Raw genomic sequence first — 25492 nt, forward strand, 5'->3', positions numbered from 1 at the left:
TATTAGAAAGAAGACTAACCCAGATCTACCACAAAATCAACCACAGCTGTAGGAAAAAACCATTTAATTCACAAATAAACACATGTAGAGGAAAAAAATGACACTTCATCAGCACAGAAACAAACAGAAGAAGGCAATCAAATATCTACCTCAAGACATAATGCAGCCCTTAGGATTTTCAATGACAGCATTCATGTTTAAATTTAAATTCTAAAACAGCAGATAACATTTTGGTAAAAACATGTGCTCCAGTCTGTGAGCTAAACTGAGGCATTTGCCTAGTTTGACACATATTTCATATTAAGGCATTTTTAGACCAGAAGGACAAAAAAATAGAAGAATAGTGTTGCAGATTAACATGTTAATGATGATAACAGTTCTTTTTTAGCATGGTGAATCTGTGTTAAAGCAACAATATGTAACTTTTTTTCACCAAAAATTGTCGTTTTGAAGATTTTTTAATAATAGGGAGAATGCCACCCTGGGCTGCAGTTCTCCATGAATTACAACACAACAGTTCATGCACCAGCCTCCAGCTAAAATGAAGCCAGTTAGTCTATGTAAGTGCTGTTTTATACAACAGCTGAGGCTACTAGATGGCAGAATACAGTGACAATGGAGCACTGAAGAGAAAAAGCCAGAATGGCAGAGCAAGATCCTGGAGAAAACCTGAAATCTGACAGGAGAATAAACAACCTTGCAGACATCATCCATAACAGACTGTTGTGTAACTTTAGGCTTTATGTAACTTGCCATTGCCTCATGTTCAGAAGCTTTACAGGGTGCAGAAAGTCATCTAACCCCAGTTATATCAAGTGAATAACGCAAAGGGAGGATGCATTGAACCAAATTTCAAATTCACATTGTTCCTTTAACAGAAGAGCAAAAAAGCATTGAGGTTATTTGGCAATGACCTGAGCATATGAGAGAAAGATGTCGTTTGTTTAGTTACCATTATTCAATGTGTCTGCTTAAAATAAGACATAGAGAAATGTGGTCTTTGCATGGAAGAGCAGGCTATCCTAAAAATGTGTAAGCTCCTCCTTCATGCTGATGTTCTGATTTCTGTATCGCTCCTAAAATTAACTCAGTAAGAAGGAATTAGGGGCGCAGGTGGCCAGAGGAATTGTTCCCCACCTGGCGCCCGGGAACAAGGCTTTGTCTGCTCCGAGGCTGTTAAAATTAGATCTGCACTTGTTAACTAAAATCATGACAAAACACCTACTGGGTAGTTCATACTGCTGCTTCTCGACTGCTCTGGACTCAGGACCCACAAACACCTCCTTAATGAGAAACTGAACCCAGATTTCTGATATCTTTCAGCCAGTCAGTTTTATTTGATTAAAACTATTGCAGTTTGGGCCTCAGACAGTAAAAAAAAAATGACAGAACAGATCAACCATGTTTAAAAAGCACTAAAAAGATTTTTTTCTATCAGACACACATTTGAAACCTTGCAAAGCACTGGACTGGCCAGATTTCAAGTCTGTAGTCAGGTAAATCTATCCTGCAAAGCTCAAATCTGAGCCGTTGCCAGTGCCAGATCTGAAAATGGGCTAGACCAATCAGCGTCACAAGAGGAGACTGAGGCGGTACCTTCAGGCAGGGTTTAGTTGTACTAAAAGCTGACAACAATGTCTGACACTGGTGTAGCGTTTAGTTCAGATGTAGCGATAGTATAGCAGAAGTTTCATCACAACTGGACCACATTTCTTTTTTACTACAAAAAGCAAAGAGCCACTTTGAAAGCTTTTCTTGACAGAGCTATTGTTTTTGCAGCAAATGCCTACAACCCCATTCTGTTGTGTCGTTCTGATTGGCCTGTCATTAGTGTGATGGACAGAACGTTCGCCCAATCACCTTCCAAGAATTTTTTGAAAAGTTCTGCCCTTCCAACACACTTTCTATTGGAGCTTTCCAAGATAAATGTGAAATTTATTTATGCAATGGATATATGAAACAGTCTAACTGGTGTGTCAGGTTAACCAATTCTGACTCACTTTTGGATCTTGACCCACCTGCTGAAAACCACTGACTTATATGGTCTTCTTGGAAGAATATTTGTGTTTAGACTTCTGCCGGGATTTTATCAATGAAACAATTAAGAATGATATTACTTTCTGAAAGTTATGCATCACTTTTTCATAGGTGTCCTTCAGGGTGCTCAGCTTTTCTCTGACTGCCTAGTACTAAAATTGAGACTTTCAATACAACCAAGCAAAAGCTTGGTGTGCTGATGTAGGCCATATTTTATTTCAGTTTTAAAAATCTCTGCAGGCCAATGAAAATTGGACCGCAGACTGCATTTTGCCCCTGGGCTATAGTTTGGACATCCCTGTCTGATATCCTGGTAGACTTAACCAGAGCTTCTGCAGCCCACAGCTGAGCTCAAAATCAGACAAAACATGTTTAAAATGTCATAATATCCCCCTGCAGGTAAACGCTTTCAATATCCATGTAGGCAACAACCTGTAGCCAGTGTTTGGGGTGTACAAACAAATTGGGGGTTAATGTGACTGATGATCATTTAAAATTTCATTTATTCCTTTAATTGTGTGCATGTATTTTTAAGCATTAGTAGTCTTAGGGCCACTAAAATGACCAGTAGGGCCTGACCTGGCCACAGGGCTGACGATTGAATAGCCTGGCATAAAGCCATCTGTGCTGCATTTTGTTCTTTTTTTTTTCAGAGAAAGTATTACACTTCCAAAAAACTGTCCCTGCAGCTGCATAAACACTAATCTCTTCACTGGCTGCCAATGTTTACAGGCTTGCAGATCAACTAAATCATACCTGCAGACATTGCTTTTCTTCTCAAATGATGCTGATTGGTCCAGTCATGACCAGGAACAAACGTTTCAGCTTGCAGCTTTGGAGGACTGATCCACCTGATGACAGACATGGCGTCTGACCAATCCATTGTCAGCATTGCAAGATTAATGATACAGCAGAGGCTCTAAGCAGACGTGGAACCATATATTAGATTTTACCCAGCTTTCTCAACATAAAAGTGTCTTTATCTTGTTAACTTGGAGAACAAAAACTGTTTTTAATAAGTTCATAAAAACAGTAAATTTCTTCAGATCTCTTCCACAAAAAAAAACAATCAAAATTTGCATGTTAACATGAGAAATGGGGTCAAATAACATGTGCATAAATTCTTCCAGGGCACATATGGGAAAAGAGCAAAAGGCTGGATCTGAACCTGAGCTGCCTGCTCCAAGGACTACAGGCATGCAGGGTGCACAGGCATGACCATGAGACCACCAACTCCCATACATACTTTTTAAACGTGCTTGTCTCTTTGTCCAAATATATGCCGATCTTGATTTTTCTGTCTAATATCCAAACTGCATATTATCATCATCACAGTAAAGTGTTCTAACCTTGCAAAGCAGATGGACACGCCCGTTTCCTTGTTTTTCACTGGCGAATCCATCTTGTTAAGCACCCATTTGAAACGTTTGGGCCCGGTTAGAAAGTGACGGGACCAATCAGCGACGAGGGGCAGCACTTTCAGGCACAGCAGAGTCGTGACGTTAACAGGCAGCAGCAAGAGCTGGTGCAGTTATGGAGGAAGAGATTAGCGTGGATGCTGCTGAAGCCCCAGTTTTATCAGAACTTGACAACATTTCTTTGTTAAAGGAAGAACAAAGAACAGCAGTGAGTTGTTTTCTTTTCAAAAACGACAAAAGTCGAGTACTTACATGCCTATAGTCGCCATATTTTGAGTTATTCCTTAGTAGCTGTGCACACGCAGCTCGATAACTGCTATATCACGTGTTTTGTTGCTCTTATTGGCCCGTAGAGATGTGATAGACAGAACATTCATCCAAACACACTCAGAGTTTTTTTTCAAATCCTCTGCCTTTTCTCAAACGTTTCCTATTGAAGCTTTCCCAGATGGATGTGTGAAACAAATCCATCTGGCGTGTCAGGTTAAAAGTGTTCATGAAATGCAAAAAATCAAAGTGGTGTATTAATTAAACAGCAGAATTATTACCTAGATAATAAAAAAACTTCACTAGCACTTTGGGTAGACTTCATATTCTGGCTTTCTCGGCATATTGTATTATATATGATCACAGCACCAGTTATCCCCCCATGTTTCTGCCTCTCTCTTGATTTTTCACTCCCTTCCCTCTTTGTCCACACAATTAGAGTATCTTTGCTCCTTCAGACTGTCCAAACCTCTGCAGAAGCACAGCGAGAGTTCACAGTGAGGCGTTTTGTCCCTCTGATCATTTCTTCGGGCTGCTGAAGTGTCCCAGCGGTGAGCCCTGGACGTAGTTGAGGATGGCGCTCTGCAGGTAGCTGGCTCTGTTAGCCTCATCCTCCCTCATCCTCTGGATCTCAGCGTCTTTAAGCCGCAGCTTCTCCAGCATGGAAGACATCTCGCTCTCTTTGTCCAGGAGCGCCTCTCTGTGGTTACTGCTCAGTACTGCAGCACAGCAGGTTACAGCAAAAACATAAAATGTTTCAGATTTTTAGCATCATGCATTTACAACCTACAGAGATAACCTGTTTGAGTTCAAAAGTTCACTTTACATTAATGATAAAAAGGAACAATATGAAACATATTTGCCAAAAGAAAACAAATATAAAGATAAGTGCTTTAGATGGCTGTACAAAGTGTGAAGGTATGAAGTGTCACCTTTAATCTCTCTCTCTAGAGCACTGATCTTCTCTTTGAGTCCCCCCTGCGCCGTCCTCTCTGCCTGTAAATGTCCGATCTGCTCCTGCAGTTCCACCCTCACCCGGCTCACCTCGGCCACCCTCTCCTGGTCCTTACCCGACAGGTCCTAAAACCACACAGCCATTCAAGCTAATATCTTCTGATACTGATAGCATGTGCATGATACTGTGCATTCCAACTTACAACACATCTTTTTTTTTTGCATATTTTTCAAACTTAAATGTTTCAGATCAATAAACCAATCTTGATATTAGACAAAGATGACCTGACTAAATACAAAATGCAGTTTTACAATGACGATTTTATTTATTAAGGGAAAAAAGCCCTCCAAACCTACCTGGCCTTATGTAAAAAGTAATAGCCCCCTAAATCTAATAACTGGTTGTGCCATCCTTGACAGCAACCTTGTGGATTAACTACAACAATTCTTTTTGGAGGGTTTTCCAGAATGAATGGCACATTTAAGGTCATGCCACAGCTTCTCAATCAGATTTAAGCTCAGACTTTGACTTGGCCACTCCAAAACCTTCATGTAGTTTTTTTTAATCCTTTCAGAGATGGACTTCCTGGTGTGTTTTGGATCGTTGTCCTGCTGAATAACCCAAGTGTGCTTGAGCTTGAGCTCACTCACTGATGACTGGACATTCTCCTTCAGGATTTTCTGGTAGACAGCAGAATTCATGGTTCCATCAATTACAGCAAGTCATCCAGGCCCTGAAGCAGCAAAGACGCCCCAGACCATCACACTGCCACCACCATGTTGGACAGCTGGCATGTTCTGGGATGTTCTTTTCATGAAATGCTGTGTTAGTTTTACTCCAGATGTAACGGGCCGTAGACCTTCCAGACAGTTCAGCTTCTGTCTCATCAGTCCACAGAATATTTTCCCAAAAGTATTGGGAATCATCAGGATGTTTAACTCAAATGTGAGATGAGCCGTTAAGTTCTTTTTGGTCGGCAGTGGTTTTGGCCTTGGAACTCTCCCATGGATGCCATTTTTGACCAGTGTCTTTCTTAGGGTTAATTCATGAACTCTTACCTAACTGAGGCCGGTGAGGCCTGCAGGTTTTCAGATGTTGTTCTGGGTTCTTTTGTGACCTTCTGGATGAGTCACTACGTTCCTGGAGACATTTTGGCAGGTTGGCCACTCCTGAAAAGGTTCTCTACTATTTCAAGTTTTCTCCATTTGTGGATAATGGCTCTCACCATGGTTCACTGGAGTCCCAAAGCTTTGGAAATGGCTTTGTAACCCTTTCTAGACTGATAGATGTTAATGACTTTGTTTCTCATCTGTTCTTGAATGTTTTTAGATAGTGCCATAATGTGCTACTTTTTGACTACACTTGTAGCCTACTTCACTTTGTCAGACAGGTCTGGAAGTAATCGGGCCTGGGTGTGGCCAGTGAAATTGAACTCAGATTTCCAAAAAATGTGGTTAATCAGAGTTAACTCCTGATTTAACAAGGGGGGGCAATTACTTTTTTGCATAGGGTCAGGTAGGTTTTGATGGTTTCTTTCACTTAATTACTAAAATTATAATTTAAAAACTGCATTTTGTATTTACTCAGATGATCTTTGTTTAATAACAAAATTTGTTTGATGGTCTGGGGGTAAATACTTTCTCACAGCACTGCATATGAGCTGTAGAGACCAGCGCTCTGCTGCCCATGTCTGTTGTTTACTTCTTGTTTTGAGGTGATGACTCAGTATGTTTGTTTTTTTTTTATTATATATATTTTTTGAGCCTTCTATGCCTTTATTTTAGAGAAGAGAATAGTGGACAGAGTCAGAAACAGGGACAAGAGACACATGGGAAGAAACACATGAGAAAGGAGCCACAGGCCGGACCCAGACCTGGGCCACCCGCACACTATGCACATCTGTGCCCCAAGGCATTTCTGAAACAGTAAACTTACTATTTGGTTCCATGGATGAAATTCAATGATTTTGTGGGAGAAAGGTATAGCCTTTCTTGGCTTTTGAGCATGACTCATATGTGTTGACATGTCAAGCTTGACCCAGGCCACCCTCCCCTTTCCTCTTCAGCCCCTGGTTGTGGCCCATCAGGCCCTGTAATGAATCCTTAAGCCCTACATGCCTAAAACTTATGCACATGACTGTAGCATAGTAGTAGTCATTTTTATAACAATATAGACATTTCACCGTTAAAAAAATACATATAGTAGCTGTAATGTATCACCTATTTTTCAGTGATGATTTGAGCCTCTTGACTCTTGTCGAGATTCGTAATCTTATTAGAGGTGTACTGTGTAATCGGCTCTTTAACGGGTCCTGACCTGCTGAAGCTCCTCAATCCTACGCCTCAGTCCGTCCATCTCGATGCTCTGCTGGCTGTTCTTGGCCTGCAGCTCGCTGATGGTCTGTTTCTGCTGGGAACTGTGCAGCTGCACCTCCTGCAGTGAAGAGCGCACTGAGCGGAGCTTCTCCTCCAATGACGACACATGCTCCTGCTGCTCAGAGGAAACACGGGGGGTAAAGAAGGATGAGTGAGTACCACTGATTAAAGTCAGTGGAACCCTGTGGATAAAGCAGGGGTACTTATCTCTTTGCTGATCTTGTCCTGTACTTGCGTTTGTGTATTCTAATTTAGAATGACCCTCTTTTTCTTTAAAATGTTTACTTGAAACTTACATTAAATCTTTGGCGCTAAGATGTTTAAAATCACTCACCTGCTGCTGGGGTTTCAGTTAAGGTAAAGTTACTAATACCGGTCAGTTATACTGTTATTTATTTTTGGTGGTGCTGCTATTCTACCTCAAATTAGCCCTAGCACTTCACCCTTCTCTTCCATTCCAACAGTAATCGGGACAGCCTGTCTCTAGATGTACATAAATGTACAAGATGTAGCAGTGAGGCAAGGTCACAAGGACAAGGATTGTACTGACACTAAACCTTTAAGACAAAAAGGTTTTTTGACCCACCTCCTCCTGGCGGACTTGAGCTCGCACTCGCCCCAGCTCCTCCTCAGCCTGGGCCCTCTCAGTCACACAGGCCGCTTTAGCTTTACTCAGTTCCTACAAGGAGAAGACACAACCTCATGCAGGTAAAAGGCATATTTCATCATATGTGCAAATATCATCTTGGCAATTTCAGAATGTTTAATCAGTACTGGTGGTAAATGCCAATGCAGGGCATATGATAAGACAAAAGTTAGAAATAAGCATGATAGTAAAAGTCTAGGGATGTAAATAATGAAACAGTATGGCAATGTACAGTTTTTCCTCTTTACTTTTAGTGTAGGAAGTTTAATAATTGACTCCCAGCTGTGCTGGATGGGAAATTCCTATTCCACGAGATGCCAGCTTGTGGATTTGAATAACTGAACTGCCTGGAAAAATACAGTTATAGAGAAGTAAAACCCCCCTGTGAAAATAGGCACCCTCTTATTATTGTTTGGCAAAAGCTCACAGAGGTTTCTAATGAGGTGAAAATCAGTCAGGTGATAGTAATCTCAACATTTGTGTTTTTAATTTGTTAACTCTGTTGTAGTTCACTGATAGCATCGCTTCAACACTTTTCTCATCCATCACCGTTTTTGCATTCGTTGTTTTTCCATGATAGAGACTTGTGTTCTCATAAACATATGTACAGACGTAAAACTGTCAGTCTTTCATTCAACTTCCATAAATCTCAAACGGCTGGAACTCAGTAGGGAGCAGTTAAACACTTGCTGACACCAAACGCTTGGGGATTATTTGGACTAATAGTCAACTGCAACATGCCTTGAATTGGGCCAAAACTTAAGCCCACAACTGTATAGCTTGTGGCAGCCTGAGGCAGAAAATCTAACATTGTGTAGTAATCAAATACACTGATAAATTTATATTAACCCGTGTGATGTCAACAGTGTTTCTTTCTTTAAAGCTAAGTCTGACCTCCTCCAGCTGTATCCGCTGCCCCTCCAGTTTGAAGATGCGCTCCTGCAGGGTTCTCTCCGTCTCCTCAAGATGCCGGTTCACATGCTCCACCTGCACAGGGTTTTAGTTCATCTCCTTAAACTTGGCCTTGGCATCAGTCCCAAAAATCTGATATCATATGGAGTGCAGTCTGACTCTCTGTTTCCTGGTTTACATTGAAACTTTTGGCATATTGTTCATTTCTACAACCTTATTAGCGCTAGAAAGTTAGTTTTCATGCTCCAAGATTTCACCCACAGACTCATGTACTTAAATCTTACACATAGGAGCTACTACTCAACAAAGCAAGACGAGAATTGTGATTAACTGTTTTTTATTACCAAAGAAAAGGTTTACATATTTCCAAAAATCATTATGCTAAACTTTCAGACGTGTGTTGTGAAAATCTTTGTCTAAGAATCGAAAAGCACACCTCCTTTTGGCGCAGACTATCCATGTCGTCCAGAGCCTGCTTGGACCTTCGCTTCTCAATTTCCAGGCGATCTGTCAGAGAGGAGTAAACAGGGAATCAGTGAAGACTTACATCTGCGAAAGCTTGTTTGTATTTTTGTGAATAAAAATGTGTGTATAGTCAGTGTGTGGTACCTTCTGCCTGAGCTAGTCTCAGTTTGAGCTCGGCTGTGCTGTTGGTCAGCTCCTGCTTCACCTCGAAAATCTGCTGCTGCTGAGACTTACACCTGCGCTCCAGCTCCTCCACCTATTAAACGCAAAGAAACAGCTCAGTGATAATGTGGCTCTCTGCTGGCTGGTACCACTATTATCATCATACATATAGTGAATTCAGAAACTATTAAGACCCTCTTTTCTCTCATTAATTTACACTTAGAACGAAAAAAATAAAATCTCAGAAATGTTTGCAAATTTATGAAAAATGAAAAAAAAAAAAAACAAAACAAACAAAAACAAAACAAAAAAAATTAAATTAAAAAAATAAATAAATAATATATATATATATATATATATCACATTGACAGTTTGAGTATGCAGACAGGCAAAAAACACTTGAAATTTAGCACAGGTTCCTCCCATTTCTTGATCTTTGCTGATATGTTTCTACACCTTGACTAAAGTCAACCTGTGGTAAATTAAATTCATTGGACACGATTTTGAAAGACACACACCTCTCTATACCAAATGCATATCAGAGCAAAAACCATGCCATGAGGTCAAAGGAACTTCCTGCAGAGCTCAGACTTGGGATTGTTACATGGCACAGATCTGGGGAAGGCTACAAAAAATTGCTAGATGGAAGCCAAAGGGGTTTTCATGTATTTTGCACTGAGGAGAATCTCTCTTCTATCCACTCTGCCATAAAGCCTAAAACAGTGGAGGGCTGCACTGATGTTTGTCCTGGAACTTTCTCACATCTCACCATAATCACTGTAATTAATCAATTATCATCTTAATTATCTATTAAGTCAATTTTATTTGTTATGTAGTCCTTGTTGTGGCTTCTCTTTGTTTAAGAACCTTGTACACATATCTGGTAGAACTTACTGTTGCAAAAAATCCCATGTATTTGCCAAAATGTTGTTTCCTTTTTTCTGAAAACCTTAACATGACTTTGGCAATTGTGTCACGATGCTAACGATCTAATCCTGAAAGGGTAGTCGGACCCCAAAACAGCCACATCACCAAATATAATAGCTAAAATAAGTAAAAATTAATAACTGCTAATAAAGAGGTAAATATTGCATGTGCAAAAAAACAGGCATCTATTTCAATACTCTGATAACTTAAATGCTCTGTCTGTGGTTAAAAAAGAAATCTATTGGCATTAAAACCTCTCTTACTTTGTTCCTGAGTTGGATATTGGTCTCTGCCAGGTTCTGGTTTTCTCTCAGCAGTTTGCCCTCTCGGAGTACGTTGTCCTGCAGGATGGAAACACGAAAGGTTTATCCGTTTCAGAACACAAGACAGCAGTATGTACTGATGATTCTGATATTGCATCTTAAAGCTATTCAAAGTATGTTATTGTTTTAATGTTCAGACTGATGCCTGAGCAGATTGTGGCAGGAAATATTTATGTTTTTGGAACTTTGAGTCTACACCTAAGTTATATTTTGTGGGATTCTGCATGTTTTACATTTTTAAATACATGTTATTAGATATCAACCATACAGGGCCTATAAAAAGATAAAGTATTCACCCCTGAGATGTTTTACTCTCTCATTGATTTTGTAAATCAATCATAGTCAATATAATTTGGCTTTTTTGACTAAAATAAATGTGTGCTCATTGCCATCAATGAAATAAGGATCACGGTATTAGTCCAGTCACTGGTTCCACAGTATTCCTGGCTACCATTACACTATGAAAAGAAAACTCTAAGAAAGAGTAAAAAACTATATAAAAAAAAAAACTTTAAGAAAACTCATATTAAATCTGGACTAGAGTTCACCAAAAGGCATGTGGGAGACTCCATTGCCGAATGGGAGAAAGTTTATTGGATTGACGACACCAAAATGATGCTTTTTGGTCATCAGACAAGGTGCTATGTTTGGCTACGTTTGTGGTGGCAGCGTCATGCTGTGGGGATGCTTTTAGGCAGCCAGCCCTGGAAGGCTCATAAAGGTTAGCAGTAAAATGAATACAGCATATCAAAGGAAAATCCTCTAAGACAATCTTATTCAGTATGCAAGAGAACTACGGCTTGGGAGAAGATTTGGGATTAAACCTTAATTTGAAAATGTAACAAAAACATTCTGTGGTGGATATTTCTATCCATCCATCGGTGTTTTATCTATATCTCTTGTCCCACAACCCCCACAGGGTTTTCGGCAGACTGGAGCCAATCCCAGCTATCCATGTGGAAGAGGCAGGGTACACCCAGGACTATTCACCAGTCAGTCACAAAGACGACATGTAGAGACACTCACCCCTAATATCCATATCTACGAGTCATTTTAGAGAATGTATGGGGATCTTCCTTACAGACAAATTGGGTCACTGTCAGATACCAAGATCAGCACACGTGTCACTATTCAAGCTTCAGGTTGAATATTCCCCCTTGTAAAGACAATTTGACTTTGAAGTTAAAACAGCCTAGAGCAAAATATTTTCTCCCTGGTGCTGAAAAAAATAATAGTGCTCTTGAAAGATTTATGGGCAGCTAAAGGATTAATCAATCACTCGTTATTGTGACTGACATGAAATGACGTGTTGTATCTCCTCTCATCTGAATGTACCTCCTGCTCCTTCTTCCTTTCTCTGCTCTGTCGTTCCCTCTGCTCTTCTTTCTCTGCCTTCGCTCGAGTCAGCAGCTCTCCCATGTTGTGGTTTTTCTGCTCAGAGAGGGCAAGGGCAGCTTCTGTCATCTGCAGTCTGTGTAAAGCACAATGACATTACAGTCGACATTATTGTACATGCAGCTCACGACACAGTGAGTAACACTGAGCTCATAGCATGCTGATTTAAAAATAAGAAGGCGCCTATTGCTCCCTGGTTGACATGCATGATAGCATGAGTGATTTCATGTTTCTGTTATGCACCTATGTGGTAACTTTTAATGCAGAGTGTAAGAAGCAGAAAACAATGCTGGACTGATAAAAACATGCAACACCTTTTAATGTTTTTTTATGTTTTGGTACCAAATGACCTGTGTTATAATTTTATTTTGTATGGTTTTAAATACTACTGATCATCAAAATAACAAAGAATCTTTTCCAAGGGACGTGGTATCAAAAGGTATCTAACTATATTAAATTTATCATGTTAATTCAAGCAGATTTGGTTCAGGAAAGATTTCAAAAGAGCTGTTTTGTTCTTTCCAAAAATGTTTGTACTTAACGGCAAAGAGAACCTAAAAATGAAAAAAAAAAAATCACAAATTTTCATTTTTTATGACATTGCGAATTTCTTTCGTCTTGATAAAAAAAATGTTTTACCAAATTTATTTTGATAAAACAGCAGTTATGATTTTTTAATTAAATAAGAATAAACATTAAAACATAACATAGGAATACAATTTAGTGCACTTTGGTGGTCTTAAAAGGTCTCTGAGTAGAAACTGCACTGTTGTTAAAGGTCACATATTTGAGCCCTTTAAGACAAGTTTATATTGGTCTCAGAGGTCCCCAAAGAATGCCTGTGAAGTTTGTTGCTCAAAAAACACTCCAGTATTAGATTTTTGCATGTCTAAAAGCCTCTCTGTTTCAGCCCTGCTCAGAACGAGCTGTTTCTGTGTCTGTGGCTTTAAATGTTACTGAGCTGTCTGAGTCCGCCCCTGACTCCGCCCTTCTCGGGAAATGGAATGGCTTAACAGATGTAGCTCTCCTGATCCTCCTCTCACTTGCCAGCTGAGAGGAAGATCAGGAGAAGAGGGGGGGACTTTCTTCTAAGAGGAGATGGGAAACCAAACCTGGGGGAGGGGCTGACTCCCCACATGACATCATGAGGGGAAAATCTGAGAACGATTTGTTCCAGCACACATTTCTGAAATGTGGAGAAATGGGTGTTAGAGGTTTCTCATTCTTGGGGGGATTGTTGACAGGCTAGGGGCACATATTTTTGTTAGAAAAAGCCTGGAAAAGTGCATTTTGCATTATATGTGACCTGCTGGCCCCATCCAAATCAACAGTGATTAGCCTATATGTTGACAAAACAGAGGACAGTGAAACAGACAAAGATGCTGTGAAAAGCCAAAGAACTCTATTGACTTACAAGGTACAGTCATAAAACTGGATTTTGTATAAAACATCCAGAGCCCATTTTTTACAAATGGTTTGGCAAACTGGATGGATTCATTTATCTATTTTAATGCAAGCCTGAGACATAATTTGAGCATGATGACTTTCTGCATCCAGTAGAGCTGCTAAAGGCGATATAATAATGGCACCAATAATAATACAGCTACACTCTTTTATGAATGAAGGCTGCATGGATGCACACTCTGCCACTCTGTAGTCAGATTGCTGCTTTTAATATGGCCTTTTGCAAGATCAATCCTCTTCTTAGTTTCATTCTAGGGATGCTCAATATTAACCTTGCAAAGCAGACATATACGCCTGTTTCCGTGTTTCTCACTTGTTAATCCATCTTGCAAAGCTCCTGTCTGAACCATTTGGGCCCGGTTAGAAAGTGACAGGAGCAATCAGTGACAAGGGGCAGTACTTTGGGGCGCGGCAGAATCGTGATGTAAGCAAGTACCAACAAGAGGTCAGTGCAATTACGGTGGAAGACATTAGCATGGATGCTGCTAAAGCGCCAGTTTTATCAGAACTTGACCTTTCTTGGTTAAAAGAAGAACAAAGAACAGCAGTGAGTTGTTTTCTTTTCAAAAACGACAAAAGTAGTGCACTGACGAGTCCACAGTCGCCATGGTTCACATCATGCAGCTCTCTATGGAGTTTACCCCTTGGTAGGGGCTACTTCACATTATTTGTTGCTCTGATTGGCCTGTAAAGATGTGACAGACAGAACGTTCATCTAATCACCCTCCAAGTGTTTTTTTTACAGGCTCTGCTCTTTCCCAAGTGCTGTCTATGAGAGGTTTTCCAGATGGATGTGTGAAACAAATTCATCTGGCGTGTCAGGTTAGCACAATATTTGGATGTCTTCCAATATCCAATATGCCTATAATTCCAAAATTATTTCAGCCAACACCAATACTGATATACATACTATTTTATCGTAAAAAGCAAGTATCTATTTTGCAAAGAGAGGCTGAGTGAAGTGGAGCTGAGGGAGGAGCGGATAGTCTGGTAGTTGTTTTAGATTTGGGGCGTCTTTCATAATGTTCAGGACTCACGATGGGTGAGTGTACAGCACCCTACATTTAAACATTATGCCAATATTTAAGGCTGACATATGATTAATACCAGTGGTTCTCAACTGGTCAGCCATCAGGACCCACCACCAGCTCCTCAAGAGAAATCACGACCCACATTTCTAAAAATTTCCAACCACTCTAATGTATTTAATTTAAACCATTGCAGTATGGACCCCAAATGGAACAAAACAGAGATACAGGACTAAACAAGCACATTTAAAAAGCATATGATTACAGAAGGATGTGCATGCATACATTTTCATTTACTCAGATTTCCAGAGGCTGCATGGAATTTTTGTAATGTTCGAGTGAATTTCTTCATTATCTTTGGAAAACCAGCTTTAATATCCAAATAAAGGGAGATAAATAGGTAGAAATCATGAGACAAATGCTGAAAGTTATTTGTCATCTCAGAAAAAAACCCCAATCTTCATAGATGAATTTACTGTGTGTCTATTTGGGGCTCCTGTACTTCAACTTTTTGCCATGTTTTTTATTTCTTGTTCTAGACTCACAACCCCTCTTGAAAGAGCTCAACGACCTATTTCTAGATCCAAACCCACCAGTTAAGAACCACTGATTTATACTGCCGGTATGTACCACTGATATGTCAGCTGTAAATATCAGAAGAAATGTTCAAATCTGTGATACCATTAATGAAATTTTAAGCCAATATCTGCAGACACCAATATACCAATGATATAATACACCCTATTTCCTTTCTCACCGTCCACCTTGGTCTTTTAGCCTCAGCTGTTATTTCAACAGTAACGATATGAGCTGACTAGCTTCTTATTAGCAGAGGGCTGTTGTGAGAACTAACGCTGTAGGGCTGTAAGTACTTCTTTTGACAGAGCTGCAGCCTCTTTGCTTAAGTTACAAAGTGCTGAAAACAGGTAACCAGTTTGCTATTTGGAATGGGATGGACATCATTCTTCCTATTCAAAATACCATCAGGTCAACTTTGAAACTACTATTTTAAAGTAGAAAAGCACTTTTTTTTAAGCTACAAAGAGTTGTTGAAAAAGTTCCAAAATGGCTCAATGTTGCATTACAACTTTATACTAAAATGAAAATGTTGTGATTGAAAAAATAAAACAATTTAAGCTGAACTTTTGCTGCAGTGGACCTTAGTGTGTCTACTTCTAATCCTCTCCTGAATTTTTCACTTGCAGAAAAGTCATAACATTATTCAGGTCTGAGTAAATGAGCTTTGAGTTTGGGTCTCCTGTGTTACTGAGAACCTTCAGTAACTTTAACTAGCAGCCTCTCCAACCGTCTAATAAAATATTAAACACATATGAGTGCTAGAAGGAAGCTGAGTCACCCTACACTGTGGAGTCCTTCTGCTTGACTGAAAAATCATTTTTATCTAAACAAATCTGCACACTGAGAAGCAGACTGTGTTGCTCTTTGTTTTGAGAACATGGACTAAAGGAAAATGAAACGCTTACTTTGCAGTGAGAGAGTTGACAGCTGACTTCCTCTCATTCAGAGCTTCCTGGAGCTGGCCGATCTGAATGGAGGTAGACCTGACCAGAAAGAAGACGGGTCAGAAGGTCACGGCATGATGTCATGGATACAAAATTGATTTTGTGAACATGAAGAGAGACTGAATTAAATATTAGAAAGACTCCTCATGGGTCTTTTAGGGTCTGGTAAAAGGATAGGTTATGGACTTATTGTTGAGTGTAATGCTGAAGCACTTAAACTCACCTGTTGGAGTGTCCCATCTCCTCCCTCTGCCTGTCTATGGTTTCCATCAGACTTATGAACTAAAAAAGAGAGGAAGAACAAATGAACTTCATCCTCAGTCTGCAGCACTTCATGAATAACTCAAATTCTGTGTGAACTGTAAAGGGCCTAAAAGTATTATCAAACAGTAGTCTTAAGCCCTATTTGCACAAGATTAGTATTACTTAGCGACCTCTGGTAATTTGTAATAATTGCACGGGACGTCTGTGGTTTTAATCCTGTGCAAATCAACCATGTCTGTAATTTACAGAGTCAATTTCCTGGGCAAATTACCAACTATATTCAGCACACACATAGATCCACAGGTAATACTACTCCCGTGCAAATAGGCATCTCTGTAATTTAGGGATATGTGTTTTTTTTAAAGGTACGTGCAGCATTTTCTGATCAAAAAAACAACAGAGGCTGAGCAGGACACTGTCAACAGAGATTTGATCAATTAGGATTATCAATAGTGCTTTGTTTCAGTCAATTCCATCTCATGTTCAAAAAAAGAGACTTTATTTTACTCCACATTTTTATCGAAACCCTACTGTCCAAATGTACTCAGGACTTCATGCATGATACAATCCATGATTCAAAATCTGTCATTCAACATTCAGTGATTAGGCTTTTGCAGAGTAATATCCACAGCATCAACTGCATAAAAATCATTAAAATGACAGAAGAGGTTCATGTTTAAGGGCTCCTTCACAGATAAATGGGAGTGATGCTTGACTTTCTTCTTCTCCCTCTTTGTCTCTGTCTGATCAGCTGCAGAGACACTCAGGTAACTTACATGACCACAATGTGCAATGGAAGAGTTAGGGGAGGCTAGAAAGCCTGAAAAAGTTAATTTTGCATAATCTGTCTCCTTTAAGAAATATCAGTAAATTTGAGTACATTACAGACGTCGCTTATCCCATGCAAATGCACCGCAACCAACACTGATGTGGGGGCGATTCATAAATTATCAGAGGTCCACAGGTCATTTTAATCCTGTGCAAAAAATGCTTTAGTCTCACCACAGTCTTAAAAAGGCAGTTGAATAACATTCAAGCCAAAGTTTAAGTAAAATAAAAATCACACTGACATAAGGGATGATGTCAGCTGGTCATCAAAATCTGAGAATCATAAAAGCAACCCATGTTACATTTATTGAGATATTTCCATCCTGGTTCTCATTGAGAAGGTTTATCTAAAAGAGAAAATTCAGTCCCTTTCCACCAGTTTGTCTTATTCTTTCATTATTTAGAGCTGTCATTCACAAACTTTTCTGTTAGGCGCCCCTTTGGCTGATGGAAATATTTTGGCTATGTTTTAGCAGTCATAATATCTGGTGTAGATTCATTAGAAGCCCTACATTTACCTGGAAGTTGTCTTATATAATTCCTTGCAACCCCCCAGGGTCCCCCTTGGGGCTATAGGCCCCACTTTAAGAACCACTGCCTTAGAGAGTGTTACCTGCCGGCCCTTCTCTTCCTTCAGTTTTTGAATCTCCTTGCTGAGGACCTGCGTCTTGCTGTGGCTGTCTCTCAGGGTAGACTGTCTGTCTGAGTTGTGCACTGTCGTCTGCTCTTTAAGGGTTAAACACAAGAGAAGGAATTCATAACTGGAAGAGATTTAAGGGTCCAAAGGATAGTATGGACACTGTACATGTAACAGGCATCATTGTATTATAATCTGTGAGTTATTCAAAGTGATACTGCAGTTCTGCATCTACTCTAAGTGAAGCCTTTAAACATCTATACCAGTGATACTCAACCTGTGGCTCTGGAGTCACATGTGGCTCTTCTGTAATGATTTGTGGCTCTTTTTTGACTTAATTTTAAATATTATTCCCCCAGAAAACCTGAAAAGGGAAAAAAAAGGGAAACTTTTTTGCCGTTTTCACCGTTGGCCATTTTGCAACTTCTTTTTGCCACCTTTTCCCCATTTTTACCTCTTCTATCCCATTTTTGCCCTTTATCATTTTTTTCCACTTTTCATCCAAATAAGCTACCTTTTGCCATTAATACCATTTTTTTCCTTTTTTCCCCACTTTTGCCACGATTTTCCCATTTTTGCCCCTTTTCACCTTTTTTGTGCCATTTTTTTGCCCATTTAAGCTACCTTTTGCCATAACATACCACATGTTTCCTATTTTTTGGCCCATTTTTGCCACTTTTCACTCTTTTTTTGCCACGATTTTGCCATTTTCGCCACCTTTAACTTATTTTGATTGCTACTTCAAGCCATTTTTCCACCTTTCACCACTTAGATTGTGGCTCTAGCAAAGGTATTTTTTTTTTTAAACAATTTGGCTCTTTGGTTGAGCAGGGTTGAGTAACACTGATCTATATTGTAGCATGAGCCTACGCTGGAGGTGGACCATGGACTAAAGGAAAACCTCTGCATAGTCCTAAACCTTTCACCAAAGCCTATACATATAGCTGACATGCTCCTCCTTTCCCTCTTTTGATCTGAGCCCAAAAAAAAAAACCACTTTTATGACGTTAAAAATGTGAGAAAAACAACAAATCATTTTTGAAAATTAAGTCTAACATAAATATTGACAGAACTGAAGATAAACTGATTGGAATTGCAACTCGAGTTGCCCTGCGATTCCAACACCTACTTGTTACAGAGTTAATTTGCATGAACACAACCTACCGAGAGCCCGCTGTATGTCACCAGGTATGTTGTTCCCTGTCGTCTCCACCTTCACTAGGCTCTTGTTCTTCTGCAGAGCCTCGAGAAGAGACCGACCACCCAGCAGGCCGATGTTGTTCCACCTCAGATCTGTAGAAGTGAAACAAACAAACAAAAAAAAACACAGCCAAAAGGCACAATAAAAATCCGGTTTACATGTAGGGATATGCAGCTCCCTACAACACTGGTTGTTTTAGATTATGTGGTGCTTTGTTGTGGTGATAACCGGGCCATCTGAGGAATTTTAAAAGACTGCAGAAACATGCAAGATGCAAAAATCCAACATGGCAGACTCCATGCAGGGGACCCTCTCTACGAATAAATAAAAGGCTTATTCTCAGTTAATAAAAATACAACCATTTTATATACTCAGAGGATTAAAGACTAATTTCAACAGATCTATTTATATATACTATGTTTCATTTTTACCAAGTTTATTCCACTAAATGCTACCAGTCTAAATGTTACACACTGCACCCTTAAGTGTTTGAAAATGTAATGTGGAGGTGCAACGTTGATTGCTCTCATAAAAAAGCTGGAACGTTGTTTTACATATTGATTTTACTGTGTTTTACCTAAGACTTTCACTGTATTGTTGCGTTTGAGTGCCAGAGCCAGCTCTGATGCTCCCTTATGGTTGATCTGGTTGTTTCGCAGGTCTAGCTCTGTCAGCACACTGTTAGCAGCCAAACCTTCACAGAAGAGCGAGAAGGCTTCGTCCCAAACCCCAAGAGCGTTCCACTCCAGCACCAGCCTGAAAGCAGAATATCACTTTTAAGCATTCAGCTGTAGTATGGGCGGTTGAATAATCAAAATAAATGTCTTACAAAAAATCCCTTCAAGAAGATAGAGGATACAATTATTTTTAATTTCTGTATTCTGTTGCTTTCCAAAATAATATGTAGCAGATATCAACCAGAAGACCCTATAGAGATTAGCATAGACATAGTCCATCCAAAGTTGAAGCAAGTTTATTTTAAACCTACATACAAATTTTACCTATTTTTCCATATTCAATTAACAAAAAATCACATTTTATATATTGTTGCCTGTTTTAATATGTATACACCCTGTTCTTAAAATGGCACAGGTCTTTATTTCTAAGATTAATGTGTCAGGTAGGACCCCTGTGCTAGGAGAGCATTTAAAGCGTATTTAACCATGCTGAGACCTGCAGCAGGTTTTTTCAGTCCACTCCAAATGTAAATGGAGCCAGGCCTAGGAAGAGAACAGCAACCACTGGGGCTAGTGCTGACACTACAGGTCCAATGTGCACATGTTAAATGACATCTGGGCACTGGGTACTGATTTATCTGGTTTAGGAAAGACAACTGTTTAAATTGCCAGACAAAGTGTATGCAGACTAACAGCAGTTTCAACCAGGTCACATTAAAAGTCTGATTAGACCAGGCTGGTTCTGCACTTCACTGTATCAACCTTTGTCCTGCACTGCTCTGGCCTCCTGATGGCCATCATGCAGGCCTGTGCCAGGTCCATACCCCATCTCTCCAGGTATCCACCCAGCTGACCCCTCCACGATGTCTGGTCCAGCCCACCATGTCCCGTAGAAGCACAGCTGACAATCTTGTATCCAGCAGCTGACCATGCCTCCTGAGCATGTCCCATTAGACACACAGTCTTGCCACCAATACCCAAAAATGTGTCAAGGGGGAGGCGTCACTGTGGAGCCATCAGTCAGGGTTCAGGCCTCAAGAGTACAATAAGACTGGGAGGACCAAAGACCCTGACTTTCATCCGCATGCTCAAATACCAGGAGAGCCACGCCACTTTGCACAGCGAACACATTGCCCTATGTGAATGGCAAGTCTACCAGATGTTGAAATCCAGTTATTTTGCAACATGAGCAGCAAAGTGCTCTGATTTCAATACACACCAATGTCAGCGAAGAAACAAAAAACATGTTCTTTTTTATTTGTACAAAATATGTTCCCTTTTGTTTTTAGTAGGCCCAATTTCAGTCGGAAGATTATGTCACTTTTTTGAGCCTGATAAAAATTTGTATTATTTTTCAAAATTCTCTCAAAAATAAAAAAACTTTAGTGCTGATACTACCAGGAACTGGCACCTCCATGCTTCAAATTTGACAGACGTTGAACTTAACCAATACCATAAATACTGGCAAGGGTGTACTAAATATTTCCACTTAGGGAGCATTTTTCTCACCTACGCAGAGTCTTGTTCCGTGCCAGTAGTTTCCCCAGCACCTCCGCCCCTTTCGATCTCAGGTTATTCCCCTGTGAAAACATTTTGCAAGAACTGGCCATTTACACAATTATTTTATAAACTTGAATACATTAATGAGAATTTAGAGAGTGTTACCTTTAAATCCAGGACTTTCACTGCTGTGTTACCAAACAGTCCAGTCAGAAGTACTTTGGCAGCTGAAAGTCAGACAAAAATATAATTATACTTGAAGGAAGCCTCAGTTAACATAATCCATCCATTATCCATCTATCTTTTTTTCTGCTTAGCTGGGGGGTCGCAGTGGCAGCAGTCTAAGCACATCAGCCCAGACATTCCTCTCCCCTGCAATATTTTCCAGTTCTTCCTGGGGGATTCTGAAGTGTGCCTAGGCCAGATGAGATATATAACCTCTTAAGACCCAGCATCCACATATGAGGACATTACATATTGGCTTTCTGACAACATAGTGACAATTTCTACTATAAGATTTTTTTTAAGATTATTGTGGTGAAAATCCAGTGAAGTTTAAGTCACTCTCTTGACAAAATAGGAGAAACTAAAATGAAATTTTCAAGAATTTTCATAGATATATTTTTTTAAGAAAGATAACTAGGATTAAGTTTTTGGGTATTTTTTCCTAAGTTTCCTTGGAAGTTATTCAATGTAAGATTTTTGATTTTTTTTCAAGGGATTTTTCATGATTAGGTGACTTTAGACATTCTCAACCATTTTTTGGAAACTTGGAAAATGTATTTGTAATTTTTGGGAAGTTTATTTGACTTTTTCTGGGGAGAATTTGATTTGAAATGTTTGTGTATTCTCAAGGAATTTGGGAAATGTATCTTGGAATTTTGGGAATTGGAAGGCAGGGTGTTTGGGAATCCTAGAATTTTATGGAAATTTCAGGGAATTTTTTAGATTTTGGGGAATTTTCCGTCATTTTTGTAGAATCTTGGGAAATTTGTACATTATGGGGAATTTGTTTTGAGATATTGGGATAGATTAAAAAAACAGGAATTGATATGGAATTTTTGGGTGATTTTTCTAAATTAAAATTCAGACTTCATGATAAAGTTTCACTGCAATATTTGAGGAATATATGAAGAAATTTGTGGTACCTTTAATGTGAAACTTTAAAAGTATGTTAAAGAACTTTGCACTGAAATTTTAGGTCATTTTTCTTTTGTTAATTTTAGAGCATTTGTGTTGATATTGGACATGATTTTGGGTACGCTTTAATTCATTTTAAAGACAAGGATGAGCTTGAAATGATCCATTCTTACTTATCCCCAGTCAAGGAAAAAAAGTTGGGGTCTCAGGAGGTTAATCCCTCCAGCAATTGTTGGGTCTATCTATCCTGGGGTCTCCTCCCTGTTGGACATGGCTGGAAGTGTCACAGGGAGACGACCAGAAGTCATCTTGATCAGACACCAAACCACCTCAACTGACTCCTTTCAATGTAAAGAGGCAGCAGCTCTACTTTGGCAACCCTCTGGATGTTCCAGCTCCTCACCCCATCTCTAAAGCTGAGCCCAAACACCCTCCTAAAGAATATTTTGACCTGCAATCTCATCCTTTCAGTCGTTACTCAAAATTTATAGGTGAGGGTTGGAACGAAGACCGACCAATCCATCTGCAAGACTGTTGATGCTGCACAATCCGCCTGTCGATCTCACATCGTTTTTATGGCAGAGAACCATGGCCTCAGACATGGAGGTGCTGGCCCCCATCCCAAACGCTTCACACTCGGCTACAAACCGCCCAAAATAAAGGATATCCCCCATTACGTTCCTGAATTGCAAGGGATGCACATGTGCCCTATAATCTTGACCTTTGTCCTCCAAAATTCAATCAGACATTCTTGATTGTTAGTGAACATTTGTGCAAAGTTTGATGAAAATCTATCAGTGTTTTTGGGATGAAAGCCCAGACAGACGGAAGGATGAAAAACCTGAAAATATGCCTCTGGTTTAAGCTGTCACTGGCACAGCTGCAGAGCACACAATCTGTAGAATGTTTGTGTATCTTCAGACATACTCACCTTCCTCACTGAGTAAGCATTCACTTAACGACACCTCTGTAAACACGGTGTCATTCTGAAAGGCCTGGGCCAGCATAGAGCAGGTTTCTGCAGTCAGACTCTGTCCGCTCAGGTCCAGTCTGCAGCCATGGGCAGACATCCTGCTCTCCTGAAGATGAGCGACAATGCTCTCCTGAGGCTCCACTCCTCCCTCCTTACACAGACGCAGGTACGTCCGCCTGAAATCATCCATCTTGGCTCTCTGTTTTCTCCTTTGTCATCTGAGATTCACAGCGCCGCCTTTATGTCTTTCTTTGAACCCTGTGAGATAAAAGATGGAACATAAAGGCTCTGGATTAAAAAAAAAAAAGAGTCGTCAAGTGAAAAACACATTTTATTCAATGGACAATTTGATATTCATTCATCTGTTAAGTCATAAAAACCCCCAGTACCTGCTTTTACCATTAAAGATATGACTAGAGTCACCATATGTTCCTGTAGTTTCTGACTGCTGGTCAGTCAAAGCTGTAACATTTTCAAGAGATTTTAAGATCATTAAAAAATAATGGTACATTTGGGCTCCCTTCAAACACAGACTTCACCAAGATGTTTTCTGAATACCATATTTTTTTAATTTTTTTTTAAAGGCTGATGTTTCATCTTATATGAATAACAGCTTAATAAGTAAAATAATATGTATTACAAATCGAGTTTGGAACAGTAAAACTACTGATTATAGATCAAATATCAATCTAAGGTTGTCATGACAGGATGACAGACTTTTATAATTCAGTACAATAATAGTAAAACAACAACTCTTACAGTTAAATAATTGGTCACTGTTTTGATACAATAGCAACAAACTTTGGTTCTTTACACTCAAGGTTAGGAAGTTTCTTGTTTTCAATGATCGAAATTGCAACTCATTTCTCTCCAACATATCTGTCTTACGAAAAAGATAAAGACTGCTTTTATCTATTTAATTAACAACTTGGACATACAGCAGTATAATACTTCTACTAATACATTTTTTTATGGCTTCAAAATAACTTAAAAAATATTCACATTTGCAGAACTGGTAATCTAAGTCTGCACTCTCATTCTCCTGCAACAATGTTAGGTAATGGCATTATCTAAATTTTAAAATTGTGCTGCATGATCAGTAATAACCACCAGTTGCGATTGTGCTGTAATTACTGCTGCAAAATGAATCCAATCACAATTAAGATGTCAGGCTTTGCAATTACATTATCAAATAAAAGGATCCAAATATTTTGTATTAATTAGTACTTGAAAGTTTAGAAAAATTCCTGCAGAAAGGCCTTTAAGTTTACAATAGTAACACCATCGCATGTTGAAGAAGTACCTTTGTTTTTGTGGCAATAATTTACTTTGAAAGCTGCTGTAAAGACATCATGTTTGGTATTTTTATGCTAGTTATCATTTGTATGTTTTGAGTTAAGAAATAGACATTTCAAAACCATCATTATTTTTCATATAGTACTTGATAACTAAGCAAGTTGACTCATGCTAACATTTATGCATTATATTATAATCACAAAAACAAATCTCAATACTGTCCAGTGTTACATAAATAGCACATTATTACCAAATCATGCAGCACTTATTGCACTCAAAATAGCTACCCAACTAAAGTCATTTGAGTAAATGTAATTCGTTATTTTTCACCCCTGACTTTTACTTGAGTTCGGTATTCCTGTACTCTTTCCAGCCCTGACGTATTTAATCAAGACTTAATCAGTCTCTATGATTGGCTTACATAATGTAGACTAACTGCTGCATGCAACAGGCTGTTCAACTCTCCTCTTTTATTTGGTAAAGTATGCTGCAGCCATCTACACTGATATACAAACGTTTAGTTAGCCAGTTGGTGGGACTGAGACAAACATCTAAATATAACTGAAATAAATGCTGTTATGTAGAATAGTCACATCTAAACATGAACTTAAAAAACAGTTTAAAGAGAATCTATTGTGGAAGATATGTAGCTTTATGAAAAGAAGGCAAAAACATGAATGACCAAAGTAGAAAGTGCCGCGCAATGCAGTTCCTCTTCACCCTTGCTCGAGTTTAAGTTGCTTTAAAACACGTAAGAGTAAACAGATCTTTGAGAAAGTATTCTTGAAAATCCTAAACAACCACAAACCTCTTCCACGACCATTCAAATATCCTCCTGGCCGTTTCTGTTGTTGTAAAAAGCACAGCTGACAGACAGAGGAAGCCAAGCGACGATGTAACCAGGAAGTTGATTTCGCGCAAAGCATACTGGTTAACGCAGTTTCCTAAACGTGAGCCTCTCTGCTAACGGACGTCGTGCTTCTCCGTCGTCTTGGTAAACTGTTGCTTTTCATCCTTTTTTCTTTTCAGTGGTATATGGGCACACTGGAGTATTTAGTGTAATTTAATATGGTGTTATT

General features: G+C 39.3%; 1 protein-coding gene across 1 annotated transcript; it reads right to left on the reverse strand.

Moving 5' to 3' along the window:
- Positions 1 to 3594: 3594 nt before the first annotated feature.
- Positions 3595 to 25317, reverse strand: lrrc45 (leucine rich repeat containing 45). Its single transcript, XM_041815893.1, has 18 exons — positions 25222 to 25317; positions 23076 to 23375; positions 21170 to 21231; positions 21014 to 21084; positions 19405 to 19583; positions 18791 to 18919; positions 17603 to 17715; positions 16121 to 16179; positions 15859 to 15936; positions 11823 to 11958; positions 10428 to 10505; positions 9220 to 9331; positions 9047 to 9117; positions 8593 to 8685; positions 7639 to 7731; positions 6994 to 7167; positions 4655 to 4802; positions 3595 to 4441 (listed from the first exon to the last, which is right to left on the reverse strand). The coding sequence occupies exons 2-18, from the start codon at positions 23305 to 23307 to the stop codon at positions 4242 to 4244; spliced, it is 2028 nt and encodes a 675-aa protein (XP_041671827.1). The 5' UTR covers positions 23308 to 23375; positions 25222 to 25317; the 3' UTR covers positions 3595 to 4241.
- Positions 25318 to 25492: the final 175 nt, after the last annotated feature.

This window comes from Cheilinus undulatus, linkage group 20, assembly GCF_018320785.1.
Source record: "Cheilinus undulatus linkage group 20, ASM1832078v1, whole genome shotgun sequence".
Classification (NCBI taxonomy): Eukaryota; Metazoa; Chordata; class Actinopteri; order Labriformes; family Labridae; genus Cheilinus; species Cheilinus undulatus.